This window comes from Larus michahellis, chromosome 4 (assembly GCF_964199755.1).
Source record: "Larus michahellis chromosome 4, bLarMic1.1, whole genome shotgun sequence".
Classification (NCBI taxonomy): Eukaryota; Metazoa; Chordata; class Aves; order Charadriiformes; family Laridae; genus Larus; species Larus michahellis.
Window position 1 is genome coordinate 7,428,504 of NC_133899.1, and position 15,191 is coordinate 7,443,694.

Sequence of the window (15,191 nt, forward strand, 5' to 3'; positions counted from 1 at the left end):
TGCCAGGCTCTGATTTTTCTGCTCGAGCAGGTCAGCCAGGAGCTGGGTTTTTTTGCCAGAATGGAGAACAGGAGATTCCTTCATCAGGAAAAAGCCCTTCTGAGCGGGCTAGGCTAGCCTAATGACAGCATATCCTTATCCTGAACGTACGTGCTCCTTGACAGAATTACAGGATACGCTTCATGATACCTCCTGATAGTAACTCCCCTTTATCATTGCACTCTCCTTTGAATTGTGCTCGTGCACTTGTGATCTTGTAATTCACCATCCAGTGTTTTCATGATGCCTGTATCACAACCTGCACAACTTGCATACGCTGCTAATCAGTGACAGAGCTTAAAACAAGCCCTCAGTCACAACTTCCAGTCCTTCTCTTATTGATTTATGCCTGTGATCAATATCGTGCCTTGCTGAGTTACTTCCTATCATCTAAGCTGCTGTAATGGATTTTGCACATCCACAGATCACCCCATCTGTGAGACGAACCTTTTTTTCAAGCAGACCAACACATTGTACCTCACAGCTGGCTAGGAAAAAAGCACATTATTAGTCCACAAAGAGTTATGGAAGATTAACTGTCAGGAACTAAATAACTATAAATCAAACTACAACTCATGAAGACGTATTTTCCAGCAGTTTAGGGTATACTCACTTACCCCTTGCTCAGCTGCTCACTGCTAGTTCCCACAGTCTGCCGCAAGGTGTTGCCTCCTCAGCTGGGCTGGCCCAGACGCTTATCTTGCTACACTGTGAGATGCACCAGGGAATTGCTGGTTTAAAACACCCCAGAGTGTCAACCACAAAAAAATAAATGTCCATGCAACAAGAACTTAGAGGGATAGTTCCTATACTTTTTCACTTGATGATCTCTTTCCCAGACCTTTTCATTTCCCATGCAGCACCACAGACCCACTTCCATAAAATATGGGACTTTATGTGCCAAGCTGAGGACAAGCAAAGGTATGGGATTCCTGCTTTAAATATTTCCCCCCCATTGCAGTTACAAAGGTAACTTCAGCTACAAAGGTAGCTTTCAGCCAGGACTAGGCCTGATGCTGCAGCTCTTCCTCTACCTCCCAGACACTTCCCTGTCAATCAATACTGAGATTCAAACTCAAGGGCAAAGATAGTCTAAAGTGAAAATCATTGTGCCACTTTCCTTCTGAGCTTAACAAGAGGAGCATCCCCACGAGCACCCATTTTTGCATGCTCTCTAGCTCCAGACTCTAACTGCAGAAGTCTGGTTGTGCCAAGGAACGTGGATTTCTAGCTGTGAATACTTGCCAGATTGTGCTAGGACAGGGTTGTTCCAGTTGCACTTTGTTCAGTGGTACGCATTAGCACAATGAATCCTAGCTCCCTGTAAATGAAACAATATTCACTTCATGTGAAAAATTATAGTATTTTATTTCTTGACTCAAATTTAAACCACTCTATATTTTCTTTGGTTACAGTGCATTTAACATCGAGCAGTCAGTCATCTGCATTATATACTCAGAGGCTCATCTGAGCATCGTCAGTTTCTTCCAGATCTTTATGGGTTTATTTTGTAGGTTCTGAACTACTCTCCGTTGTTTCATATTTTGTGGGTTACAAGATGAAATGCCAGCTTTTCTGGAGGAGCCAGCAGAGTGCTTCCATCCCAGAGCTGAACTCACTAAAATTAAGCTGTGGTGACCTACTATAAACGCATAAGTCCTTTTTTTTTTTTCTTTTTTTTTTCTATTAAAACTACATTCTTTAACAGTAGTTCTAAGTAGACTGAACAGAGTTTGCTGATTTTATTGGAAAGTATAATGTTTTGTGTAGAGTCATCAGGTGCCAATGACAACCTATACACTGGAGCAGTTTAGATGAAGTAGTTGTCATGACAACTCAATTAACTAAATAAACATATCTGAATGCAGCAGCAGCTCACGTCCTCTGCATCATCTTTACCTCAGCACAAAGCATTTTGAGTGCATGTGCAAATGAATCTGACCCCCACCCGTCTGCCTCTCCTCCTCCCCTCCCAACCAGGCACTGATGAAAATGAGGTACCCCTCAGTACTGCCCACTGCTCCTGGGCACTGCAGCTGGAATCATTACAGGAGTGTAGCTGCTTCTGACAGTGGAGAAATCCAGGTCAAGCCATTGTCATCTTCCTCTCACTCCTCCCCATTCTTGCCTTGAGGTTGGCTGATTAGGTCACCTTCCCAGACGTGGCTTCTAGTTTTACTATAATTAAAGGAAAAAAAGGACAGTTTGTGGATAAATACACACTAAACTGCCTGCTTGCCAATAAAATATGATTTTACATAAAGAACTAACACAATCAAATATGACTGCCAGCCTGAGCTTGTCTTTAAATCAAAAGGGTTTGGTAATGCATGCTGTTTTAGAAATATGTAGCGTAGCAACTTAAGTTACTCAGATAGCTCCACTCACCAAAGATCTATGGGCTCTGGAATAACTGACATATCTAAGCGAATGCTCAGGTCACAAGTAGGTTTTAATTGCCTTCACTACAAAAGTAATGTAATGTTGCTTCATAAAGGAATAACTGTTCCAGTACCTCCCTCAAAACGCAAAGCACCGAGGAAAAGAATAGATAAAAAAGAAAGGTTCCTTGTTAGGAAGTTGTGAGGTTACTGCAGGTTGAGGCCTTAAATGCAATATAAAGAACAGGCATCGTTCATCTGCAGTCATCTAGCACCAATGACTTTTTTTATGTTTGAGAGATTTTCATGTTCCATCTTTTACCTCCTGTACATTTTTCTGTCAGTAAATATTATTGGGAGGGACTTACCTGGGCTGTATTTATTGCTATTGTTAAGTAAGGCATAAACCAGAAGGAAGATGATGGACAAGAAACAACAAAGCAAAGCACAAAGGTACATGCCACAGTCTTAACAGAGCACCTGATAGTCTTTAACTGTTAGCACCATCATCACTATTTTCATCCCTGTCACATCCTGGTAGTGCCCAGACTGATTTTTGATCCTGAAAGACGCCGCAGATCTATGACAGCCCTATTTAGCCCAGAAAAATGTTTGGTGAAACCACATTTGAATTTTAAGAATAGACTTAAGTGGCCCTTGTCTGGTTTGCATTATTTGGTGCAGAACAGTTTACACTGAGGTGAATTTTATCCAATATTGAGTCTGATAGGTTAGTGGAAATTTTAAAGAACATAACATAGGGTCTCATCCAGTAAAGCATTTACGCCGCTTACTTTTGTCCTTCTTGGCTTTGGTGTTTTTCTAATAGGATATAAGTTCATGCCTAAAATTAAACACTCATTTTTTGTAATAGAGATTATTTTCTCTCAGGTCCCTAGTGATCCAACCAGTAAGGTTTTAAACAGGCTGGCTCTGTGAGTTTACCTGGCATCGCTTTAATTGTACTCTAAAAAATTACAAAAAGGAAATAATTCTACCTTTAAAATTTTTCCTGCTTTAAGAACACACAGATAAGTGCCAACTGAAGTGCTCAAAACCCCAGCAACAATCATTCCTAAAAACGCTATATAAAGCTTAAGTAGCGTATTCTCAAAGGATAACGTTTCAGTATCACATTTCTGGGCTGTCAGATTCAAGCAGAGAATGATGGATGAACTAAGTCAGCATTTGCTTAAGATACAACCCTCACTTTAGGAGAACAGACATATATTATGACTGTTTTTGAGGTGCATCATCCCATTGTACTACTATGAAAGCTTGAAGCCTAAGGATTTGGAGTCTCTTGTCTTGGGCACATATACATGAAAGTCAATAGAAAGTGCCAAATTGAGGGAATTTGGTCCAAAGAAGGTTTAATTATATAGAGCGGAAATAAAAGACCATCTGAAGAATTTCAGAAATGTTATGGGAAATTGTGAAAAGGACTGGTTTTGCTGCCCAGGCTGGTGTGAGGGAATTGAGCGTTCCTCTGCTTTGTCTGCCTTTGCAAGGTAGCCCAGGACTCTGAGTCCCTGATGGCTGAAAGACACTGACTTCTCTGCAAGTGTAAAAGGACTCGTGCTGACAGGCACTCAGGAGAAAATTCAGATTACCAATTCAGTAGGAGCTCTGGTCCTATTTATATGATCAATCTCATTGAAAGCAAGGAAAACTTCTTCAAGCTTTTGAACAAAGCATATTTTTTGTACTGAATAAAGCTAGAATTTACCATGCCTGCTTTTCTAATGGACAACTCCACACAGTAGACAAATCATCAGTATCTCTGGAACTGCACTAATTTCCACCAGCTGCAGATCTGACTCACGGTGCTTAAATGCAACTGAAATGTCTTCATATCCTGAGCTCTGCAATACATCTCCAGGAACCATATGACTGCCCACCACACAAAATTGAGAACCATCTGTCTGTCCCACTTAATAAGCCTTAATGTTTAATAAGTAAATGAAATATTTAATATTTATAGAAATTGGGCTGCAGGCTGTACAGTTGGCAAGTGCAAAATGGCCAACAGAATGTACACAGCTGCATTTCTGCCTCTGTGGATGTAGCTGAGGAACTCCTCTGATGCCAGACACTTTCTAATAAGCAAGCTTCAAGAGCAGAAAGTTTTCCTATGTTTTTGTTCAGCAGAAGGGCACATATCTGAAGCAGGGCATCTGGACACAAATGTAAGTATTAATAAATAGGATCTATAGTTCAAGCAACTAAGAAACTTTTTTTGTTGTTGTTCCTATTCACCATCCTCCATCCTTCTCTGCTTCTCTCTGAATTGTAAATTTACTTTTTCTTCATGTTACACTCACAACATTAACTGGTAAAAATGCTCACCTAAAACTTTTCAGCTTGGACATCTGTGAATAACCAGTTCAGATATAAAAGACACAACTTGGAGGATGTCAAAAGAGCTTCCTTACTGACAGTTAAAACCCAAGGATGTATCTGAATGTGGCATACTAGCAATATCAGACACCAGCCCCCATCTGGGCTATCTGGGAAGAATCTAACTAACAATGCTACTCAATAAAGTTTTACTGGAGCATTTATTTTGACTGATGCTCTTAAATTCAGAGCAATGTTTTATGTACTATGAAAATTAGTGTGGTAATCAGCTATCTTTAGTCAAAGCTAGAGTAAATACCACAGCAAATTCTAATAATTAAAATCAGTATTGTAGTTTTAAATAATGGGACTATATTTAGAAGGCAGTTGTCAAATCAAAGAGATCTTTTCCTTCTATTTGAGAGAAGTATTTGTCCTACCAGAGTGCTCTTTCTTGTTCATTTCTAGAGCTTAAAAACCCAATTTTAAAAACCCATCAATTGCATGGCTTCACTAATCAGCCATATAAGAGGCTAGTAAGACAGAGTGAGCAAGGCAGGCTATGGATATTTGAGATCTGCTATTCATTCAGTCTCGAAGAAAAGCATGAATCCAGGCGCGTAGTGTATCTTCACATTGCTCAGCCATTGATGTACACTCAGTCTGAATGAACTGGAAGAATATCAGTATTTCTAGTATGTTAGAACAAATTCCAGGAGAATCATCTAGTAAACCCATCATTCTAGACGACATAATGTGAGCAAAACAGAAAGTTGTATGTGGTCAGTTACGTGATGCTAAGGAGATATACGAACACAGTCCCATTCTAAATAGTCAGAAGTCAATTTGTTTGGATAATCCTGTATCTATCCGCCCCACAGAACACAACAGCCGATCCAAGGTCGCTGGAACCAGCTGCTCCCTGGGTTACCTCTGCTGGCCTGGAGGCTGTCTGAAGCACCTGGGAGGTGACACCCCCTGGTGGCGGCATGCTGAGGTGCTGCCTGCTCATCCCTTCTGTTCTCCAGGCACACAATCGCTTCCTTGACATTAGGCACCTTTCTAATTCTTTGGTCTTTTCTCCTTCTTGGAAGGGCGACCAAACCACAGCCCCTGCTAGAGCATCCCCTTGCCATTTCCCCTCGCCAGATAGACTGTTTCTTAATCACAGAACTCTTGTGCTCTTACATCCAAATCATCTCACTTTTTCTCAGTCTTTTTTTGTAGCCTTGTAGAGCTCTGTCCAGGTTAACGGGCTCTCTCAGATACAAAGCTCTCAATCACAGGAGATGCCTTTTAGCCCTTTTCAGCCTGATGATTGTAGAGAATGTGCTCCATCCTCTGCACACACCTTTTTTCTTTTCCTCAAGTAAGGAACAATTTGATGCCAGGTATGTAACATCAACTTCCTTTCTGTTAACAGTATTCCCAGTTTTCCACACTTTGTTGGACCTTTGTTTGCATCTGTTATTAACTCATCAGTTACTGCATTTCTAATGTAATAGTTAATAGCTGAAATCCACAAGTAATGCATTCTGCATGACTTCTGTTTTTAGCAATGAAATCTGGCAATGAACTATAGCACTCCCATTTTATTCAGTTTGTTTCCCATAAATATCTGCGAATCAGTACTGTAGATGAGCCAAAAAGATGTTGCTCTCAGATTTAGAATTACACCCTAATATTTTAAAAACAACTAACAATAAATTTTAAACAAACTGAGGCTTCTTTAAAAGTACTGATTTATTAAGTATCATTGATAGCACCTGTTATGCAAATGTTAATAAATAATGAATTGAAAGATATAAGATAAAATATAATAGAAATAATATACATTCTTAGTTTAAGTAGGTATGCAGTATAAACTAAAGCCTCAGAGTATGTACTTTGGCACAACTGTGCTAAGGCCAATGCAATTACTGTGATTTATGCCAACTACAGATATGCAGCAATTAAGTTATTAGAAAAATAAAATAGTTTCATTAATTTTCTCTAAAATAGAAAATAAAATAAACGTGATTTAAATGTCCTGCTTGTCAACTGCTTTTCTACGGGTGTTTGTTTCTATACACAAATCCATTTAATACAGATTTAGATCACTATGTTCTTAATGCTTCAAACATAATATAGAGCTCTTTGCCTGGAATTATTCATATTCATTTCAACACCTGGATATCTGACTCTTACCCAGGCTCTGGAGGAGCATTACGATCTACCACAGGGCTCAAAGACAAATTTAGCTTTCCTCTGAAGAACAGTTCCTGTTTGTTGCCAGTAGTTCTGGATTTTACTATAGGCATAAAAGGGGATGCCAGCACTTCATTAAGAACAGCTATGCAAATGTTTTAAAGCAGCTGTGCTGGCGGTCAAGCACTGTAGCAGCTGCAGGATGAATTGTAGGAGTATATCTTAAATACAATATATGTCCAAATGTAGTTTTTAATAGAGTGGAGATCGAGACAGATGTAGGTCGATAAATGGTCATGACTGGACAGTGTAAAGGATTACGGAATTCAGGATGAGAAGAGGTAAATGTGCCCCAAATAATGAATCTGTTTCTAGCCGGTGAACAGTCTTTCCCCTGCAGCACATTCTGACAAACAGGATGATTATTCTTCGTTAGTGTTTCATTATTACTTGGATGTTTTTCTTCCTAGCACACGTACTTTTCATTTTGAAAAGCAAACAAAACCTACCCTAAATCTGCAGTACTAAGTAACAGGTAACCATACAGTACAGTAAATTTAATTAACATCATAAAGCATAAAGAAATTTATGTTGAAACTCAGAATCCCATACACTAAGTGAGCATTGTGGCGCCAGAATTATAGCTTCTGCAAGGAATCAGAAACAAGTGTGATTCCTCTTTCTGTCTTCCTCATTTCTTAGATTACATTTTGGGAAGAGATAAGGTTAGAGGGATGGAGGGATTACCTAATGACCCTTTTTACTATAACTTTTTATTATTTTTTTTTAACTGGAGATGGTTTAACATGTACTGTTGTGAAAACTGCATTGCTATGGCAACCTACTAAAAAAAAGAATCACTGTAGGTACATCACATACATATTGACATGTAAGCACTCACATGAGGTTTTTCTTGAAAGACAAAAACACCTCCAGATCTTCTGTTTTATATATATGATTTAGGCATAGGCTGAATATAAGTAATCTCCTTTTCTTGAATATTTACATTCTCAGCTAACTATAACTGCCTTAACCCTGCATGAACTCTAGCTGTGCAAGTGACATACATTTTAATCGAGTGGCACACACTGAACTTCTCGAAATGAAATGAACATTTTATGTTTTTTCCCCACACAGAAGTGCTGTAAACTAGTATATATCCTTTTTAAAGTAATTTTTGAGTTTGGTTTTTGCTTTTTTTTGGTATGGTTATAATTGTTAAATACCAATTTACACATCAAATCTACATAAATGTTAAATGTTCATATAAACATTAAATACCAAAAGCCTGATTATTCAAGGACTCAAAAATATAGAAATGTTAAATGCTGAATCACTGCACATTAACTAAAAGAATGACTAACGACTCACATTAAACTGTATGCCGCTTATTTTTAGTTAATTTTATATCATATCAGTAATTTTCTTGTCCTGATCCAAGCCTTTGCACTCATTTTACTGTCATGCTAGCATTACTTATCCCATAGCTAGAGAGAGAATGTAATCTGGAATATATTTTTAATACCTTTTTTCAACTGAGCAACGGCCTTGGTGATTTATTTGTAAGAAAAAGTGCAGAGTGCAAATATATATGTATAAAACACCTTTTCAGATTGCAAGCTATATTAAATATACTATTCTTAAACCAAAAAAGGCATAAACGCATTTGCAATCAATAATTCAAAGTAAAGGAGTCCTTTAAAATCACCACATTCAAAAGAAAAGTAGATACAAATCTATTGTAATAATATTCAGGTGTAACACAGGACCAGTAACACAGAATACTGGGACACTCAGGTCTTGATGCATGACTTTAAAGACAGATCTGAAGAGGAACTGAGGCACTGTAACGCTGTAGTGTCAGACTGCAAAGCACCTGGCCCACTGAACATAAAACAGGGCCTTTTTTAGATGCTTAAACTTTTGCGTACAATACAGGGGAGAGCTAATTGTCCTAAGCCACAAACTAGTTTACAGGCAGAATACAGCATTTTCCAATAGGAAATTCTCCGGACAGCACCTTTGCTAAATCTTTTCTCTTCTAAGTTTACACAGTTTCATCTCCCCAGAGGATCCACCTTTTCATGAGTGTATTCTCACACAAACAAGGCACAGTCCCACTCTCCTTCAAAAACATGAGGCGCAGAGCTGCTGCAGCTTCCCTTTACTACGCTATAATTGCACAGGGCACTTACCCAGGAGGAGTGAGGGTTATGCACTTTCAGTTCTCTCATGCTTCAGAAGTAGTATCCCAAAAAATGCCTGTATTGCCAGACTTTATGATACTCTGCTTGGGGCACTCCCCACTCTTTACTTTTTGAAGGTGGAAAAGAGACTATGAACGTAGCATGGATCGGTTAGGAGGGCTGCCCAGGTTGAGGGGAGTCACGTTCTGGTTTCTGCCTCAAGAATTTTATCCGAAGACTGCCCAAGAAAACAATTTCCCATTAGTAAATGTGGGACTTGCAGAATTGCAGTTTTAGTAACAAGCACTTAAATTTCCTTCTATTCTTCTTGTGCTCAAGGGAGTTCTTTGGGCACTCGGATCCCAGATGGATATCTAAATAACGAATGAGTCTTCTGAGTTAAGTACTTCCCAAACTTCAAAACTAACGTCAGAAAAATTATGTAGGATGCATAATCTGTGGTTTTTTCCCAAATAACTCCAGGATTTTTCATTTACGAAACTCCCTAAGTTTTGTTTTTCAACTAATTCAAATGGTTGATTTGATTCAAAAATCAGCAAGATTTGCTAAAAGGAGGAACAGCTGTAACTGTTGTTGCAATCCTTACAGTTCCCCACAATAATACAATACTGTTTAAAAAAAAAAAAGAAAAACAAACTCAGTTTTGAATTTGTACAATTTGTACAATTTCTGTGCCAGATCTGGTTGAGAGATGAGGAAGAGAAAAGTCTGCTGGGAACAGAGGAGGATGGTAAGTTAGTAATTATGTCTCTTGGTACCTGTTTTGTTTACTAATCAAAGGTCTAATTGCTTTGCTCTATTTTAATTAACAATGTTCTTATTTTAATTAGTTACTTTTCCTGCATACATTAGCATTGAGAGAAACCACTGAGGATATGAATAATATGATGAAGAGTTTAAAGTTAAGCTTTTAAAAATGTTTTAACAATTTCACAAGTGTTTAATAATGAAAAATAAAGCTGTTCTTCATAAATGTGGCTACTACTTCTCCAAGGATTTCATCCTAGCCAAAAAAGTCTTTATTTCTTTTGACTTAAAAAGTGAACTGATATCAAATATAATTACCACAGGCGCCAAAATAGCTAATGTAGGAATATGAACAGTTTGATAGTATTTAGATAGGCGAAAATGTTCAAGCTGGACAAATCTTTTGAAACATCCCAATGCGACAGCCATTCTCTTAAGAACCAATCTCAACATTATTAGCCATTCTCTTTGAAACTTACGTAACTTTATCGTCTTCCCTAACACAGGCTGGGAAGAGCTGGAGAACTCATACAGATTGTTCCAATTCCTGGGAAGATATCAGAACAAACAACCTTTATGTAAGTACTTTAATTAACAAGGACATAGGTAGCAACTGTTGTCTTTTTCCTAGGAACTGTTTTTGACAAATGTGTTTACTTCCTCTGTGGGGCCAGTTAAGAGGCTTGGTGTTCAGGGAGAACTATAAATCCTCAAGTTTTGGATATAGCCCTGCCTAATGTTCCTGTGCACAACCTAAGAAGGGTTGGTCTACATGAAACTAATATTAGTATGTTAAACAGCTGGTGAGAAAACCACACACAGTAGTTAGCAGTTCATTGTCAAAGTGGCAATTACCAATTGGGATTCTGCAGAGGCCTGTTCTGAGTGTGCTTGCTCTAAGTTGTAAATGGAACAGAAAATATACTCATTAAACTTGAGGATAACAGCAAAATGGAAGTGCCGGAAAAACACAGTAGTGGATCATTACAATTTGTTTTGAAATAACGAGGATGTAATTCAACAAGGACAAAGGCAAAGTGCTACATTCGGTAGGAGTAATCCACTGTTCAAATACAGAATGCAATAAATACAAATATAGGAACAAATATATACAAATATAGGAACACTGACAGCTTTTTCAGAAAAAGGAGGAGGCAACTTTAGTGGAAGAAGTGTAATATGAGCCAATATTACCATGCTACTTCACAAACAGCAATTGCAATGGAATATATAAAAAGGAGCTGTGAAGTAATCCTGTCCTATTCAATCCAAATATATGGGTAACTAGAATACTATGACCAGGTTTAATTATCACATATTTGATGGGGGGAAAAATGGGGGAGGAAGGTTCACTGAAGATTCTGGAAAGCAACACAAATGACAAAAGATGTACAGAAAATGTGTCTGACAAAAAAAAAAAACCCTGAAGGAATCTGATCATTAAGTCTCAAGATACCTTGGGAAGACACAGCAATGCGGTTTTCAGGAGTGCAGAAAGTAACTAAGGAAACGAGGTATTCAGCATTCTGCTATGTACAGGACAAGAAGTGTGTGTTCCTTGATACAACTCATATCTGTTAAGTTAGACAAAGTTTGTAAAGCATGGCTAAAGGACTACAACGGATTGTCCAGGAAAGCTTAAGAAAAAATTAAGATATTTATCAGAATATCATGTATCTGATTCCTTCTTTAGGTGGTCATATAGTCATACCTCCCTCTTCCCTCCACAAGCCCAACCAAAAGAAAACAAGATTGTGAAAGCACTCACCATGTTTTATATTTTATTATGCATTTCCTAAGTGCTTAAAGATACCACACAAGACTACGCATTATGTTATCCATATGTAAGATACCACACAGTAAGAGACAGATCCCCAAAAGTTTTCATATTCTAATTCAAACAGACAAAAATTAGATAAAATAGTATTATCTCATTGTACAGAAGGCAAACCACAGAAAGCATCTTAGATCATACAAAATAAAGGCAGAAACTGAAACAGATCTTCCAAATCTGTATATTTAAAAATACCATATGCTTTTTGCAACTGTAAAACAAATTAGAAGTTATAGGAATCTAGTTAGGGCTTGTCAACCTAAAAAGATTACAGAAAAATAAATTTTAATAGCTTCACAATTCAGAAGAAATTCAAGTGTGACATTCAATCAAATAGGTAAAAAGGGAATAAACAAAATCCTTTTTTCTACTTCAATATAAATTAATTGCTAGACCAGTTTGTCATAAATTACTCTTCTTTCTTTCATATAAGGATGCATATAAGTTCATGAAGTTATTCTCAGCAGATGAAATTAAGTTGTCAAGATCATAACCAACTTCAAATGTAGGTCTCTTTCCAAAAACTATAAGAGCAAGAAATACAGCAAAGTGTGCAGTTAGTCCCCATATCTTGAATGACGTTTTACGTTCCTGGTCATCATATATAAAGCAGTGCATCCAACTTAAGTAACCAGATGAGGTTTTATAAGGCAACCTCTTATAATTTAAGGGCTTGATAAAGTATTCCAATGGCACGAGAAAAACATCGCTCACTTCATCTGGATTAGGAGTGGCCTGGAATGTATCCTCTATAAATCCTACAACTGGCGTAACCAAGTGATTCATCTAAAAGGAAAAAAAAATACAAGAAAAACCAAAAAAACCAAACCCAAACACTAAGTTTGTACCACGTGAACGAATGTTCTTTATTTTAAAATTTTATTTCAAAATTTAATTTGTTGCTGCTTGTGTCCATTGTCTTAAGAAGAGTCTGGTATCACCTTCTCTATAACCATGCCGGAGGCACCTGAAGAGAGCAACTAGATCTAGCTAGCTTTCTGTTCTTCGGGCTGAGCAAAACCACTTCTCTCAGCCTCTCCTCATAACCCATGTGCTCCAGCCCCCCCCTTACTATTTTCATGTCTGTCTGTCAGGCTCTTGCCAGTTCACCACTGTCTTTCTGGTACTCCAGTGTGCCCATAACTAGATATGGCACACAAAAAGCATTCTCACAAATGCCAAACACAGAGCAAGAAACTCTTCCCTTCACTCTGCTGGCAACACAGGCTGTGCAATTTAAGCAGCAGTGGTTATTTACAGTTACAGGTTTGAAAAGGTTATTATCAACCTTACAAAAGAAAACAACCCAAGGTTATTTTCTAATGATAAGCTGATTTACTCAGTTTATTGCTTACTTTATCAATTCCAGGCACAAGCCTACAGATGACCTCCACTTTCTCTGGCTGGAGCCCCACTTCTTCTTTAGCTTCTCGGAGAGCAGTATCAATTTCATCTTTATCAGTTGGTTCACTTTTACCTCCTGGAAAACACACTTCCCCTGGTGATCTTCTCAGCTAGAATTTAAAGGAGTACTGTTAAATATAACAAGTTCTACATTTCCTCTTGTATCCACAGACACTTGTTCATTTTGCAGAATAACTTTATCTTTCCAGTCAAAGAAGCTGGAAATGATGGTTAAGGGGTTTCTGCAGATCAGAAGAAATGTAGCTTATAAAGAGCTACACAAGAAAAAGACGGGCCTATACCCAACTAATCCATAAACCCTCACTGTCAGAAATACACATATCACTTATATTGTGTAATTCATATTGTACATTCTACTTCAGTACTTCAAAATTTCATCATCTTGCTTGCATAAGAGACTGACAGATGAATCTAGACAGACAACTTGAATAGTAAAATACTCTGGGTAAGGGCAAGAACTTCTAAAATACACATTCAAATAATGTACATTTAAGTACATTATCGTAATAGGCTTGTGCATCAAAGATCAGGAAAAAGTTTGTTTAGAATCAGTTTATCAGCTAATTATTAGGGTCTTAATATTTCTAAGACAGACCCAAAAAGCCTTGCATTTTTAGCAACTGAAAAACAGACAAGTAAATAACCTCTGTATACAGGCAGTTGTTTGGGATTGGGGGGGGGGGGGGGGCGGAAAACAAGAATTGCAAAAGAAAACAGAATGCTGGCAGAAGAGTTCTGGGGGACTTTAGTTGTTGCCTTTCCTTTCACATATGAAAGGGAGAGAATAGTAAATGTAAAAGCCACATTAATAAAAGCTGCACTGCATTGCCAGTTTTCTTATTGAATTCATAGTAAACAACCAAAATTTCCTTTTCTGATCTGGAAACCATCTTTTACTGTCACAGGTTTCTGGGTATCCAGCATTTTTGTGGCATGTAAATTTGTGAATCATCGGTGTATAAAAGTATCTGCTTGTAACCGTGGCCATGCCACCCGGACCAAGGTTTGAGAAGCAGGCCCTGGAACACGTGGATGGGACTTGTGCTAACACACGGCCACGATTTATCTCCCCTCAGCCTGCCCCGCCGAGGGATCCCTGGCGTCCCCCCGGGGCGGGCCGGGCCGGGCCGGGCACCCACCTGCATGGCCCGGACGGTGAGCAGCAGGTGCAGCCTGCCCTCCCGCACCAGCAGTGGCAACAGAACGGAAGCTTTGGCCAGCGGCAGGCGGGAGAACTTGTCTCCGACATCGAACGCCCTCAAGCGCGGCCGCAATTTCTCTTTCACGCTCTTTCTAGAAGCAAACAGAGAGGAGCGCTGTGACACCCACCCCGCGGCCGCACAGCGGCCCCCCGCAAGCAGCGGGGGAGGTGTTTTACCACAGAGATGACCCGATCGGGTGCCGGCAGCCGCTGACACACCGCCCCGTGTCAGCAGAGGAAGGGCCAGGGACGACCGGTACCTTTCCAGCTCATCCTCCTGCTCCGCAGCCGCCATCTTTGGCGCCTACCCACTCACCCACCCAGCTACTCAAGAGCGGACTCTCACCTCCCTCCCGACCGACGGCCGGTTCCTCCAATCAACACGCGAGATCGCGGGCTACGCCTTCTGATTGGCGGCGGGCAGGCCACGCGGGGGGGGGGGGGGGGGGGTGCTGCGCGGGGCGCCTGCGCGTGGCGTTCCCGCCCTCAGACCGGCGCTGAGGGGCCGGGCCGATCTGGGCCGGTCGGCCTCTCAGCCCGGGGGCAGCGAGGGGTTGTAGCCAGGTTTCCCAGGCTGCAGTTTCCGGGAGAAAGGTGGTGGTAGCCGCCAGCGGTTTTCTTTCCAGCTGTGAAAAGCAGACGCCTGCCTGGCGATTTGGTACGGCGCCCTGCCGAGCGGCCTCCGGGGCCCGCCCTCAGAGGGGCGAGGGCGGCGGCTCCAGTGCGAGCGGCTCCAGTGCGAGCGGCTCCAGTGCGAGCGGCTCCAGTGCGAGCGGCTCCAGTGCGAGCGGCTCCAGTGCGAGCGGCTCCAGTGCGAGCGGCTCCAGTGC

At 40.0% G+C, this 15,191-nt stretch overlaps 1 protein-coding gene across 2 annotated transcripts; it reads right to left on the reverse strand.

Annotated features, from left to right (window-relative positions):
- Nucleotides 1-10,880: 10,880 nt before the first annotated feature.
- NUDT7 (nudix hydrolase 7) lies at nt 10,881-14,714 on the reverse strand. Of its 2 annotated transcripts, XM_074582871.1 has the most exons (5): nt 14,622-14,714; nt 14,300-14,453; nt 13,091-13,249; nt 12,450-12,521; nt 11,658-12,259 (listed from the first exon to the last, which is right to left on the reverse strand). In XM_074582871.1, the coding sequence occupies exons 1-5, from the start codon at nt 14,654-14,656 to the stop codon at nt 12,209-12,211; spliced, it is 471 nt and encodes a 156-aa protein (XP_074438972.1). In that variant the 5' UTR covers nt 14,657-14,714; the 3' UTR covers nt 11,658-12,208. The 2 variants fall into 2 exon arrangements, with proteins under 2 accessions (XP_074438971.1, XP_074438972.1); XM_074582870.1 differs by having other exon boundaries at nt 10,881-12,521.
- Nucleotides 14,715-15,191: the final 477 nt, after the last annotated feature.

Excerpts from the sequence above, each read along its gene's own strand:
- NUDT7 (XM_074582870.1), bottom strand. The coding sequence starts at position 14,656 with ATGGCGGCTGCGGAGCAGGAGGATGAGCTGGAAAG. Across the intron at positions 13,250-14,299 it reads TCACCGTCCGGGCCATGCAG|CTGAGAAGATCACCAGGGGA; the intron begins GTGGGTGCCCGG and ends TTTAAATTCTAG. Across the intron at positions 12,522-13,090 it reads TTGTGCCTGGAATTGATAAA|ATGAATCACTTGGTTACGCC; the intron begins GTAAGCAATAAA and ends TTTTCCTTTTAG.